This window comes from Acipenser ruthenus, chromosome 47 (genome assembly GCF_902713425.1).
Source record: "Acipenser ruthenus chromosome 47, fAciRut3.2 maternal haplotype, whole genome shotgun sequence".
In the NCBI taxonomy this organism is placed as follows: domain Eukaryota; kingdom Metazoa; phylum Chordata; class Actinopteri; order Acipenseriformes; family Acipenseridae; genus Acipenser; species Acipenser ruthenus.
Genome location: NC_081235.1, coordinates 2,617,501 through 2,631,268, shown reverse-complemented (window position 1 = coordinate 2,631,268; position 13,768 = coordinate 2,617,501). Strand labels below are relative to the sequence as shown.

At 40.2% G+C, this 13,768-nt stretch overlaps 1 protein-coding gene across 1 annotated transcript in view; it reads left to right on the top strand.

Moving 5' to 3' along the window:
* Window positions 1-2,238: 2,238 nt before the first annotated feature.
* Window positions 2,239-13,768, top strand: part of LOC117428961 (interleukin-12 receptor subunit beta-1) — a 22,784-nt gene continuing 11,254 nt past the window's right edge. Inside the window, exons 1-12 of the mRNA XM_059013930.1 lie at window positions 2,239-2,404; window positions 3,510-3,605; window positions 4,579-4,702; window positions 6,339-6,505; window positions 7,395-7,537; window positions 7,761-7,797; window positions 8,210-8,335; window positions 9,158-9,240; window positions 10,025-10,241; window positions 11,379-11,540; window positions 12,549-12,641; window positions 12,993-13,145. Of these exons, the coding sequence (XP_058869913.1) occupies window positions 2,311-2,404; window positions 3,510-3,605; window positions 4,579-4,702; window positions 6,339-6,505; window positions 7,395-7,537; window positions 7,761-7,797; window positions 8,210-8,335; window positions 9,158-9,240; window positions 10,025-10,241; window positions 11,379-11,540; window positions 12,549-12,641; window positions 12,993-13,145 (1,495 nt within the window). The 5' untranslated portion in view covers window positions 2,239-2,310. The remainder of the gene's footprint in view (window positions 2,405-3,509; window positions 3,606-4,578; window positions 4,703-6,338; window positions 6,506-7,394; window positions 7,538-7,760; window positions 7,798-8,209; window positions 8,336-9,157; window positions 9,241-10,024; window positions 10,242-11,378; window positions 11,541-12,548; window positions 12,642-12,992; window positions 13,146-13,768) is intronic.

Sequence of the window (13,768 nt, the reverse complement as noted above, 5' to 3'; positions counted from 1 at the left end):
TGATCTTCGCTGGGGATTCTATAGGGAGCATTGACTGTGCCGCTAGGTTAGGGGGAAAAAATCAGCAGGTATGTCGTCTCCTACAATGCCCCCTACTGGCCAGGCGCCTGGTGAGCTCAAGCGGACTCCTGAAGGGCTGGCCTTTGTCTTCCGAGGGGTAGTAGCTCACATCCACTGTGGAGCTCCTAAGGGGTGACTGGCTTGGGGATCGGAGGATGCCCACTGGCCTTCAGCCTTCCTGAGCTGTGTGGGGAGTTGCTACAGTCAGGGAGCAAAAGAGAAAATTCGAACTGGGGTTAAAATGAGGGTAAGATAACTGGGCAATTGAATTAAAAAGCATGAATGCCTCAACTGGTATCACACTGACTGTCCGTTCAATTGTCTTCCTGGAATGATGAAGCCTCAACTGGTATCACACTGACTGTCCATTCAATTGTCTTCCTGGAATGATGAAGCCTCAACTGGTATCACACTGACTGTCCGTTCAATTGTCTTCCTGGAATGATGAAGCCTCAACTGGTATCACACTGACTGGCTGTTCAGCCTTTCCCAGCACTGGACATTTTTTTGAAAAGATTTGATGCTTTCCACATCATTAGCTATTTTCATAATCAGTCACCGACCCATTTTGAAATCGAAACCACTGCATCATATCCTCAGTGTGGTTACTCCCCCGCGCAAGTATTTCCTGGTTTGAGGGTTTGCAGTTTGTAGGAAATACAATACTGAGGTTGGGGGACATCGCTTTGTATCTGCCCCTAGAAACCCTAACCCTTCTGTTCCGATAGGATACCAAGATAACTGTCCCAGGGTTCTTATCAGTACTATTTTAATCTGATATTGATAACTTGTAAAACAAAATGTAAAAGGCCTTTCGTTGCATTAAATTCCACTGTGCATTAATTCTATAAAATAGTAGTTAAGGTGACATGCTCAATTGTAAACACTTCATAATTTATATAGTTTATACTATGTAGTATAATGCATCCCTCCACCGACCCTGCATTTCAAGATGATAATGCACCCATCCACAACCCAGCATTTCAAGATGATAATGCACCCATCCACGACCCAGCATTTCAAGATGATAATGCACCCCTCCACCAACCCAGCATTTCAAGATGATAATGCACCCCTCCACCAACCCAGCATTTCAAGATGATAATGCACCCATCCACGACCCAGCATTTCAAGATGATAATGCACCCATCCACGACTCAGCATTTCAAGATGATAATGCACCCCTCCACCAACCCAGCATTTCAAGATGATAATGCACCCATCCATGACCCAGCATTTCAAGATGATAATGCACCCATCCACGACCCAGCATTTCAAGATGATAATACACCCCTCCACCAACCCAGCATTTCAAAATGATAATGCACCCATCCACGACCCAGCATTTCAAGATGATAATGCACCCATCCACGACCCAGCATTTCAAGATGATAATGCACCCCTCCACCAACCCAGCATTTCAAGATGATAATGCACCCATCCACGACCCAGCATTTCAAGATGATAATGCACCCCTCCACTGACCCAGCATTTCAAGATGATAATGCACCCCTCCACTGACCCAGCATTTCAAGATGATAATGCACCCATCCACGACCCAGCATTTCAAGATGATAATGCACCCCTCCACTGACCCAGCATTTCAAGATGATAATGCACCCATCCACGACCCAGCATTTCAAGATGATAATGCACCCCTCCACTGACCCAGCATTTTTAGTTTAAACTAAAGGTTTTAGTTTAAGGAGTTCATTGCCACCACAATCCCTGGATCTCATTTCAATTGAGCAAATGTGGGATGAACTTGGAAGCATCTGTTTTCTCCATCCTCTGCCTACCTCTCCAATTGCGTGGAATAAAAAATGTCTGAATGGATTTGAGACACCTTCCAGCACCTTGGGAAGTTTATACCACTTTGTGTCAAGGCTGTGATCATGGCAAACGGTAGCCCAACCCAATATTAGGAACAGGTCCTAATAAAGTGGCCAGGCAGTGTGTAATGTGAATGTATGAATATTTATAGATTTTGTTTTTCATAGCTATAATCAAGGTCATTCTAATTACACAACTGTATTTCACTCTTGGTCTCCCCTCCCCTCAGTAAGTGTGGTCTGTGGTTTTACTAAGTGTGAATACCTGCAGCCTATGCAAATGGCTTATGCACTTTGGAATATATGAGAACACAGTGACATTAGACACACGTCCCTTACCAGAAACACATGTGAAACACAGAGCACATAAGTTTTGTTTTCAGTTGTAGCAGCCAAGAAGAAGAATGACTCTTAAGAGATGAGTTCTAGACACAGCAAAATTGCTTCAAAAGCACTCGGACTCAGAAACAAGATGCTACTTCTTATCTTTATGCTGTTGTTTTCAGCGGAAGGTAAGGCCAGATAAGATTATCTAGTTGCTATGTGTTGAACACATTTTCATTTATAGCAGCCCTCTATCAGATAAAAATGTTAGTGTTATCTCGTGCTATCTGCCTTTAAACCATAACAATACCACATCAGCAAGTCACATAAAAGACTGAAAGTGGGGAGGTTTTTTGTAATATTATATATTTTTTATATAAATCATAGTTTGTAATAAAACCATTTAGAAATACTAGAAGAAACTTAAATTCAATGGCAAACTTTTTTGAAGACATTGAGAATTGATTAAGTTTGTTTTGATATTTCTAAATTTCGTACTATTGAGTGTTTAATAGTTATTGATGTAATAAAACTATGTTACAATTTATCAAACTTATCAGAGCTGCTGGTTTGCTGGTTTTCAACTGGTTGTACGGGTTCAGGGGACTTGGTGCTGGTTGATCAGTCCAAGTAAAATAGTTCATGTAAATCAAATAAAATAGATGTTTTTACAAAGTCCATTTTTATGAATAAAATGAAGTTTGATAATTATGAAACCACCAATAGCCCAGAACAGTTTCTTACATATCAAACATAATTTTATTCATCAAACAGATCTAAAAACATCTATTTTATTTATTAATCTTTAAAAAAATACATTAAAATATAATTTCCTCTTAATATCCATAATAAAAGTTTACCACAGTAGACTGCATTACATCAGTCAGTTTTTTTTTCAAGCAGTGACCCAATTCAATGAAAGCACACTTTGAGCAGCAGAGTGTCAGTTGTCAGCTGCACAGGAAATGAAGGATATCCACTGGCTGTTGACAGCAATCACTTTAATCTCATGAAAACTAGGTGACCTCGATCCACAGGTCATGCACATGAGAGATGCAGCAAGTGGTCCTCCTCTCATGGCTTTCTAAATCGTTATTCTAATTTGGTATGACCTCGTTTGGAATTAATATTGCTCTTGGAGCACCTGTGCTCACATGTTTGAGGGATATACAGTATGGCATTTAAGTATGGGAGATATCTCAGTCGGAACCTGTAGTAATGTTATAAGTAGGCTTGCTCCTTTTTGATGGTTATTTTTCACAGAATATCACATGGACCCTGTTAATTGTACAGCAGGTTTCAACACTCAGTGCTGTGACGATCTCAAGCCCTGTGAAGATATCAATCACTGCACAAGTGGGCACCAGATACCGGCAAAGAAAACTACAGGTATTGTGTCTTTAGTTGTGTCTACATATTCTGTGTTTAAAGAGCTACATGTATTAGAACACGCCACTGCTTCTGTAGTTTGGATTTGTTGTGCATATGAAATCAATCCACTGGAACTGAAAATCAGGGAAAACTGTAAAAATAGTCAACTTAGTGATTGTCTAATTTAAATGATGACTTTAATAGGCCACACATGCAGTTCATTTAAAATAGTAAGAGAAAAGGAACACAGAGCCACAAATTGTAAAATGCATGAAACTTTTTAGTTGCTTAAGATGCCTAATAAAGTATATTTCTATAACATGACTTGAAAAATGACAATAAAATGAAATGCTCACACCCAGTTTTCATGCTGGTAGGTAGATACAGTGTAAAGACTATAAGTGACACATCTTGAGGTGCTCTAATACATTTGCACATGACTGTATAGTAATTATAGATGCCCTGGATAAGGGCGTCTGCTAAGAAATAAATAATAAATAATTATCAGGTTGGAGCTGGACCAAAATATTCAGGCACATCCTTGAATGTCTACTCCTTTAATACACATTCCTTTAGCCTTCGAACACGCAAAGTTACTGAACCACAGTACAAATTAATACTCATGTTATTTCTTATAGCTAATCAAATATATTACTTTCTAGAAGGAATATGAATCCCCAAAATTAGCGCTTTGGAATATATCTGTTCTATAAATTATTAATTTGGATTATTGAGATAAATACTCTGAATTCACTGAAATATGGAATAGAACCTTCTCTTATTTTAGAGATGTGGAATTTGACTAAAATGTGTTGTTTCATATCAGTATTTAATTAATCTTTACCTGACCCTTTTATCTGGACCACTTGACTGATATCTGTGATTTGTTTATTGAACACTAGCAGATGAACTGATAATGTGAAAACAATCAAACATTAACACTGAAATACTATTACTGCTACTAACAACAATAATGTTGTGGTCTTTCCAGAAGATTGCGAAGGCCTTTGTGGTTTAGAGTGCTATAAAAAGACAACAGACGACGACGATCCTCTCCTTTGTACCTGGAAGTCAGACACAGCCTCTCCCGAGGCTCAGTACACTCTCCACTACTGGTGAGGGAAAGAACCAGCCAGGGCAAGCATGCAACCTCGACCACTGCATTCTCCTCACTGCAACCTCGACCACTGCATTCTCCTCACTGCAACCTCAATCACTGCATTCTCCTCACTGCAACCTCGACCACTGCATTCTCCTCACTGCAACCTCAATCACTGCATTCTCCTCACTGTAACCTCGACCACTGCATTCTCCTCACTGCAACCTCAATCACTGCATTCTCCTCACTGCAACCTCGACCAATGCATTCTCCTCACTGCAACCTCGACCACTGCATTCTCCTCACTGCAACCTCGACCACTGCATTCTCCTCACTGCAGCCTCAACCACTGCATTCTCCTCACTGCAACCTCCACCACTGCATTCTCCTCACTGCAACCTCGACCACTGCATTCTCCTCACTGCAACCTCAATCACTGCATTCTCCTCACTGCAACCTCGACCACTGCATTCTCCTCACTGCAACCTCGACCACTGCATTCTCCTCACTGCAACCTCAATCACTGCATTCTCCTCACTGTAACCTCGACCACTGCATTCTCCTCACTGCAACCCCGACCACTGCATTCTCCTCACTGCAACCTCGACCACTGCATTCTCCTCACTGCAACCTCAATCACTGCATTCTCCTCACTGCAACCTCGACCACTGCATTCTCCTCACTGCAACCTCGACCACTGCATTCTCCTCACTGCAACCTCGACCACTGCATTCTCCTCACTGCAACCTCGACCACTGCATTCTCCTCACTGCAACCTCAATCACTGCATTCTCCTCACTGCAACCTCGACCACTGCATTCTCCTCACTGCAACCTCGACCACTGCATTCTCCTCACTGCAACCTCGACCACTGCATTCTCCTCACTGCAACCTCAATCACTGCATTCTCCTTGCTGTTCAGATTCCATTTCTGTTTCATCACATCCTGGGGAGTTGTTAAAGCTCAAAAGTTTAAAGAACCTCAAGATATCTTTCAGAATCTCGAGCCGGTACACTCAGGTGCTTTGCTGCTTGTGCACTAGATTTAAAAACTGCTTGGAATTTTTTAAAACTATTTATTAATGTTCTAAAATAAAATCCCCATGCACCTCTGTCCATCTGAAACGGCATGCTTCACAAGGACCTCTCCACTGAGGTCAAAGGAGGGCTTCTGAAATGTAACCAGTCATGAATGAATGAAACAGAATGGTAATCTAAACAACAGGAATATATTAGTCAAGGTAATTTTGATGTTACTGACCCAGAGTTGCTTAGAAAAGTGTGACAGTCAGATTATTTGATTAGTCCATAGCAGACAGACACAATCAAAATACTCAACCAGAGAAAGCCCATTGCAAATTTGTGAAATAATCTATATATCATTGCTATGATAATTCAGATAATTAACCAATGCAACCTTATGGGAATGGTCTTAGGAATGACCACTAGGGGTGCACAACTGTAATTTCTGCAACTCTGTTGCAAAGGTATCCCTTTAATTTGACAAATTAAAATATGGAATAGACTTCTGTTAATATTCTAGTAATATATAAAAAAAAAAATTAAAAATATTTAGTTTCTTAAGCAACCAAGTACCAAACAATCTGCCCTGCGGGGTCTTTTTCAAGTTGCCCTCTTCTGATGTTTTCTAGTGCTCAAGGTAAACACTGCCTTTCCTTTGATGCTGGGACCTCCACTTACTGCTGTATTAAACGAATTGACTTGCGGATGAGACTCAACATGACGTTCTGGGTTCAAGCGAGAGCAACCAATACAAACATCACATCCAGGAATATTACTGTTAATCTCACAAAAGCTGGTAAATTTCATTTCAAAAGTGTTTTTCAAACTCCACCCTTTAAAGATGGTTATCTTGGTCTGTAATAAATAAAGTACACAGTGCTAACAAAATGATCCCAGTAAATCCCACCTATATATTCTCATTTCTCATTTTGTCCTTTTTTAATGATCATTTATTTGAAGCTGTTAGAGAAAATATTTTCTGAACACTCCGTTTTCAATTCTACACTTCCGGAAAGACAGATCAGGGGGAACTTGATTGAACATTTTAAAGGAGTTGACAGTTCACTCTAACCAATACCTTAAGCGCAGTACAGAAACCAGGACCAGAGGACAGTTGGAAATTAAGTGGAGACAGACTTAGGACAGAGGGAAGGACACACAGGAGTGCTGAGGGGATGGAATGGGTTACCAAGCCATGTTGTTGATGCTGAATCACTAGGATCCTTTAAGACCTAACTTGAAAAAGTTTTAAAATGAATCTACTAGGAACCTTATAAGCTTAGGTGGGCCACCTGTCTGGTTCCTAACAGACCTCAGCATTGGTTCTGAAAAGATCCCAGCGATTCAGCATCAATAAGGTGGTTATGTAGCTGCTCTCTGTGTGCTGGTTACTTTTAAACAGTAATCGCTATAGTTACAACTTGAACAAAATTGTAACTAGTTACAGCTGCGATAGTCACTCCCCAGGTTTGGACTGCGCTGTTGAAGCGCTTTCTGAGTTCAATGTTACACATTCGCTGTAGTCCCTAGAGGAACGTCAGTTTTTCACATAACATGTATTGCGTTACCACATTCCATTGTCAGAAAAAGGAACCATTACACTTCCAAATGACTGAAAACCTGATAATAGCAATGCATGCAAACACTGATTTGTTCTCTTTTTTTGTGTTCATGTATATTGGCAGTGAAGCCTGACCCTCCGAAGGATTTGAAAATGAATAAATCTTCTGGAAACCTTCATCTGTCATGGAAGAAAGCAGCTAAAGAAATCGAGGGCTCCCTCAATGAGATTCACATCAGAAGATTGAATGACTCCCACTGGCACAATGTAAGAAACCTGCAATACACCCTATACAAGAATATTATATACAGCAAGACGAATGCAGAAGAGAAAGACATTGCAACATGCATCTGTACTTTAATACCATTCTATTTTGTAATCAATAGAAAAATGGTTCTGCAGAACATCCAATTTATTGGTGTGTTGCTAAACTGCACTCTGTAGAACTAGCTGGAAATGATTTCATTGAAATACTGTTATGTCATTTTAGGTAACATGTGAAACAGCCTCAGGAAAAGAGACTCCAGGTAAGAGCACTGCAATTTCTCACAGCCAATATGTTTAAAGTGGTAAGTTCAAATTGTATCTTACCAAAAAGCTCCATTAAATGACTCTGTCATGCACATCCATTCGTTATATAGGTCTCAAATGTGCAGTTTTGAAAGAAACACATGTTATAGCCAACATGTATTTTCATTTTAAGATATATGGTACTACACTATGCTAAAGAAATCTGTTTATAAGCCATGATTTTAGACTATCTTGTACTTTCTGGGTCATTGCACCTGGAGAGTCACAGTGTCCCCTTGTCTGGCTGCTTCCCCCATTCACTGACATGCTTTCAGTTAGTACCATGCTTTGACCCAGAAGACACTGCTGAGGTACAATGACCCAGGAAGTGCAAGTGAGACAGACTCCCCCTTTCCCTCTCCCTTCCAGAGCAGTGCAGTGTGCAGGTGGACAGTCAGCCAGCCTACAAGCTTCAAATTCGGACGATACTCAAGAAACATACAGAGCTGTGGGGTTTCTGGAGTGAATGGAGCAAAATTGTGTTTGTTCCTGCTGGTAAACCTTTTATTGCTGTTTTCTATAAAAAGCCTCATATTATAAATACATCACTTACATTCAAGAGCTTCTAATACAGTTTTTCTTCACAGTTTTGAATGTGTTCATTTTGTTATGGTATTCGCAATTGTTGCAAGTGTTGCCCCTCGATTTGTTATTGGACAGTGCTTTGAACTGTTTTAAGAGTTTCAAACACTGTCCTAGGTCATATGAATTTCTTTTATACAACTCAATATTTGACCATGGCACTCGGAATGGGGCTAGAATGGCTACTTATTTGCCAAAGTCGAATAGTCAAGGTAAGAAGACATTTCTTTACACAGAGAGTGGTGAGGGTATGGAATGGGTTGCCTAGCCATTCCTTACACAGAGAGTGGTGAGGGTATGGAATGGGTTGCTTAGCCATTCCTTACACAGAGAGTGGTGAGGGTATGGAATGGGTTGCCTAGCCATTCCTTACACAGAGAGTGGTGAGGGTATGGAATGGGTTGCCTAGCCATTCCTTACACAGAGAGTGGTGAGGGTATGGAATGGGTTGCCTAGCCATTCCTTACACAGAGAGTGGTGAGGGTATGGAATGGGTTGCCTAGCCATTCCTTACACAGAGAGTGGTGAGGGTATGGAATGGGTTGCCTAGCCACAACGTTGCAGCTGAATAATTGGGATCCTATAACCTGACTAGAGTTCTGTGATCAATCAGCTGCTAGGAACCGGACGAGCACTGATGGGCTGAACAGCCTCCTCTCATTCATAACTTTTCTTCTGCTCTTATTACAATCAGAGTTTCTGAACCTGTTGTGTGTTTTTCGTTCTCTTGTACAGAAATTCAAGAGCCTCCACAGTTGCAGTTTGTGTTAAGGAAACTGGAATCCAGTGGCACCCGATCATTGAATCTAAAATGGACGGTAACAAAAAAGATTGAAAATATAGTACTATTTTCTGTCCTGCTTAATTCTGCATTTACAACACATTCATTAAGGCTACTTAACGCTGGGTAACTACGAGCTAGAGCATGACTGGGACTCCTAGCGATGAACACATTTACTGTACCAATTGAGATCAAGTAGATCATATAATGTTGTAGCATTTAAGCAAAAAGGTTGGGGAGATGTCGTGGAGATTTTGTTTCCAGAGTTCATGAAATAAAAGAAAAGAAAAAGTTAAAACTAAGAGTTGTAACTAACAAAATAATCCATAAATTTTACCTGTTCTTTACTTTCATTTGTTATTCACTGTCAAATGTTCAGTTTTGAAAGAAACACATGTTATAGCAAGCATGTATTTTAAAACCTGATATCTGGTGCTACATTAGGTTAAAAAAAGGTTTCTATGTTGTATTACACTGTGTGGGTCATGTTACTGGCTGAGCAGTCCGTACGGGAGGTAATGACAGAAAAGAAGCCATTGAAAGGGTAGGGAAAATGTCTCCCTCCAGGTGGAGTTACCAAGCAAGTGCAACACTAAAAGCATGGCTTCCTAACAGGTACTTTACTTGTACTGTACTCTGACACGTGTTCCTTTCATTGGAACGGTGGACGGGTGATACTGATTATCATCTTCAAAGCAGCCACTGTCAGCAGGGTACAGCTGAAGCATTGTTGGGTGAATCTTGATGTTTAACTAAACTATTTGTTCAGCCTTTCCAGAATAATGAAGGGATTCTGACCATCTTTACATTGTCTTCTCCAGGCTCCTCACAATGCTATGGATTCTCTAGGGAAGATGAAGTATATCCTAACCATCAGTATGTTGCCTAAAGAATGCAGAACACCTCTGAAATTAAAAATAAACACAACAGAACATACCATGAACATCTTTAATGCAGGATACAGAGTGTCGCTGGTTGCGTTCAACAAAGTCGGACAATCCCCAAAGCAAACTGTTTTCATCTCCCCTGATCACACAGGTAAGAGCATGATTCTCATCTCCCCCGATCACACAGGTAAGAGCATGATTCTCATCTCTCCCGATCACACAGGTAAGAGCATGATTCTCATCTCTCCCGATCACACAGGTAAGAGCATGATTCTCATCTCCCCTGATCACACAGGTAAGAGCATGATTCTCATCTCTCCCGATCACACAGGTAAGAGCATGATTCTCATCTCCCCCGATCACACAGGTAAGAGCATGATTCTCATCTCCCCTGATCACACAGGTAAGAGCATGATTCTCATCTCCCCCGATCACACAGGTAAGAGCATGATTCTCATCTCCCTTGATCGCATAGGTAAGAGCATGATTCTCATCTCCCCTGATCGCACAGGTAAGAGCATGATTCTCATCTCCCCCGATCACACAGGTAAGAGCGTGATTCTCATCTCCCCTGATCACACAGGTAAGAGCATGATTCTCATCTCCCCTGATTGCACAGGTAAGAGCATGATTCTCATCTCCCCTGATCGCACAGGTAAGAGTATGATCCGGATACATGACAATGCTTGTAAGAGAAACCCTGTAAAAGTTGAGTATTTATTTCAATGTATTGCTGAAATGCAGACACCACACGACACTGCAAAAGTAAAATAATGAGTTTTGAGCTTATAAACACTGTAGGGAGTTCTGTAACACAAATGTATAAAAAAATAAAGACTGAAGTATAATATTTGACTAAGTGCAATAATAATAATAAACACTCAGCAAACATCAGAAAAAGGTAAGGGGACAGTAAAAAAAAAAGCTAGTCATTTGAAGGAAGAACGAATGTGAGTCAAATAAGTGAGTTAAAATAGAATAGGTCGACTAAATAAACTTAATAATAAATATTAATAAAACATGTGTTTGATAATGTCTGCTACTCTTTGTGAACATATTGTTTTGTAAGACTTTGCTGTTTAAAACTGTCCATCTGAAACCGCCCACGCTTCACAATCACTTCACAATCACGTGACATGTGATCAGTGGACTGCCAGTTTCTGACTGTCACGTTACTGTACCTTAGTAGTTGACTATTCGGTGCTACCCCTAACTTGAACTGCATCCAAAGCAGAATGCCATCTCTACACCCTTATGCTAATAGTTTCTTCTATTCTCCTTTTAAAAGAAGTGTGTCGCGCGAATCTCACCATGGTGATAGACAGGATCCGGCAGGAACAGCATTGCAAGAAAATATGCGTTCAGTGCCAAGATGTGCTGGAAACGCAGCCATCGGGATCCTGTGGCACTTACACTGGTAATAAAAGACACATCATGAAAGAGATCTTCGGTAAGGCTGGTACTGTACTCGGAAATGATCTGCTGTTTTGAATCATTATTGCCAACATAGTGAAACTTTCCTTTTAAGGCCAAAATACCAGTAATTACAGTAAATGTTATCTAATATATATTGCCATCATTCTGTAGGCCTCACATTTTCCTATACAGAACACCCACAAATTATAGTAAAGGTGCATTTGATTTTTGTTATGGTATCTGAGCCACAGTGTCTTTACTATTATATAATAAACACTATGGATATAGATGTACATTTTTGGGGCGGGTGTACACAAAAGGCTTGTGTACATTGCAGTTATACTGCCTTTCCTGATCAAATCTCTTGTATATTTTTAAATTATCTATTCAGGGACACCAAGATATTTAGTGAGCAAGTAGTCTGAGTGAAGTTATCTGGCAACAAACTCCCCATCCCCAGCTGTGCTGCTTTCCAAATAAAAGGAGAACATTTCAGGAGACCATTCTACTTGTGAGATGTCTTGCTCATTAAAATATTTAGCATATTTTTTAAATAGGAGACACTTATATATTCAGTCTATTTAGTGAGGAAAAATGGGCAATACAATCCTCACCCCTAATCTTGTTTTAAATCATACACACACACACACACACACACACACACACACACAGGTGATTCATAATTTGCACAGTAGGGACTGTGAATACAGAGGAATTGCAGCATCCAGCCTCTTTTATACCTGAACACCCCTCTGTTGGGCAAACAGTGCACCACAGAGCATCTGTCAGACATTCTCCTTTGCATATCATCCTCCACGTACCCTGCAGTTTCCGCGATGCTCCCACAATGTTGCTCCAGTTATACATCACCCTGTATATATCTCTAACACTCTTAAGATTAAACAAAGCTTTGAAAAATGTAAATAAACTCCTTACTTTCTCTAAAACAGTTTTGAGAACTGCAAGCTTGATTGAATTAATCAAAATGGACCTTAACCACCCTTAAACCCTGTTTTGTGATTTTCTTCTGTTTTTTTTTTAGGTAATATGAAGAATCTCACACGATACCGAATCACAGTTCATTGTTTAAAGAAGCTTAAAACTCGAACATATGAAGTGTATTTAACAGAAGGAAGTACGTTGTACAAATCTTTTTAAGTCAATAATAAATACTACAAGGGGCCATTCAGTCCCTTATAAAAGTCTACCATAGTAAAAGAGTAGTAAAGGTTAAAGCACAGTGAAAGCATGGCACGGCATAGGCAAGCCTTGCAAAGCACAGAGAGGTACGGTAAAGCATATTAAATAATCTTGACAAACCATGGTAAACTATGGTCAATGCATAGCAAAAGCAATTGGGGGTGGACTGCACAGATCTATTTTGCAATTTAGATCTAACAACGTTTAGATCATTTGAAAAGCCATGAAAAAGCCATAAAATGAGTTGACTAATTTGTTGATTTCTAACTGTTGGTTGGTTTCATAGCTCCCAAGAGTGGCCCGAGGAACATTTCCGTGCAGGCAACTCATAATTCAGTCCTGGTCACATGGCACCCAATTCCGATTGATGCCTGCCAGGGGTTTCTGCTAAAATACCGCCTCTATTATTCTGCTGGGAATGAGAGGAACCAAACACAAGGTATACATTGAGCTCAGCTTTACAAGCATCGCAGATAAAGATAATCTCCCCTGATATACATTGCCATCACTTCATGGCTCTCAGATTTTGATATATGAAAAAGGCACACATTATGGTAAAGTGAAGACTATGTATGGAATACTTCACCTCAATGCTACACCGGTCACCTGTGTAAGGCTAGAATTAAGTGTCATTGGTTGGTTTACATGCACGCTATTTAGGTAGTATCTTTCCGGCAATTTGGGTTTCCGTATAGTTTTCTTTTAGGGAGAGAAATTCTCCTTCCAAATGCAAATGGCCCTATTAATAATACAGTGTGGGAGGGTCTATTTAAATGTGTCTGTCAGCATTCCAATTTGCCTTGCGTGGCGACTGATATCGTGCAGCTTTCCTAAACGGGGTTTACAAGAAGTTTTAAGGTTGTCTTGAAGAACCGCAAGGGCACCAAAAAAATAATAAAAAAGCGAAGGAAACAAAACAAAAACCAAGACGTATCATTACACAGATACCAAAAAAATAAAAACAACATTCCACAAGAGAGCGCTTTGCACTATCCATGCATTATTTGCTAAACATTTTTGACTGCATATATATTCATATACATATTATACACGTACATAGAG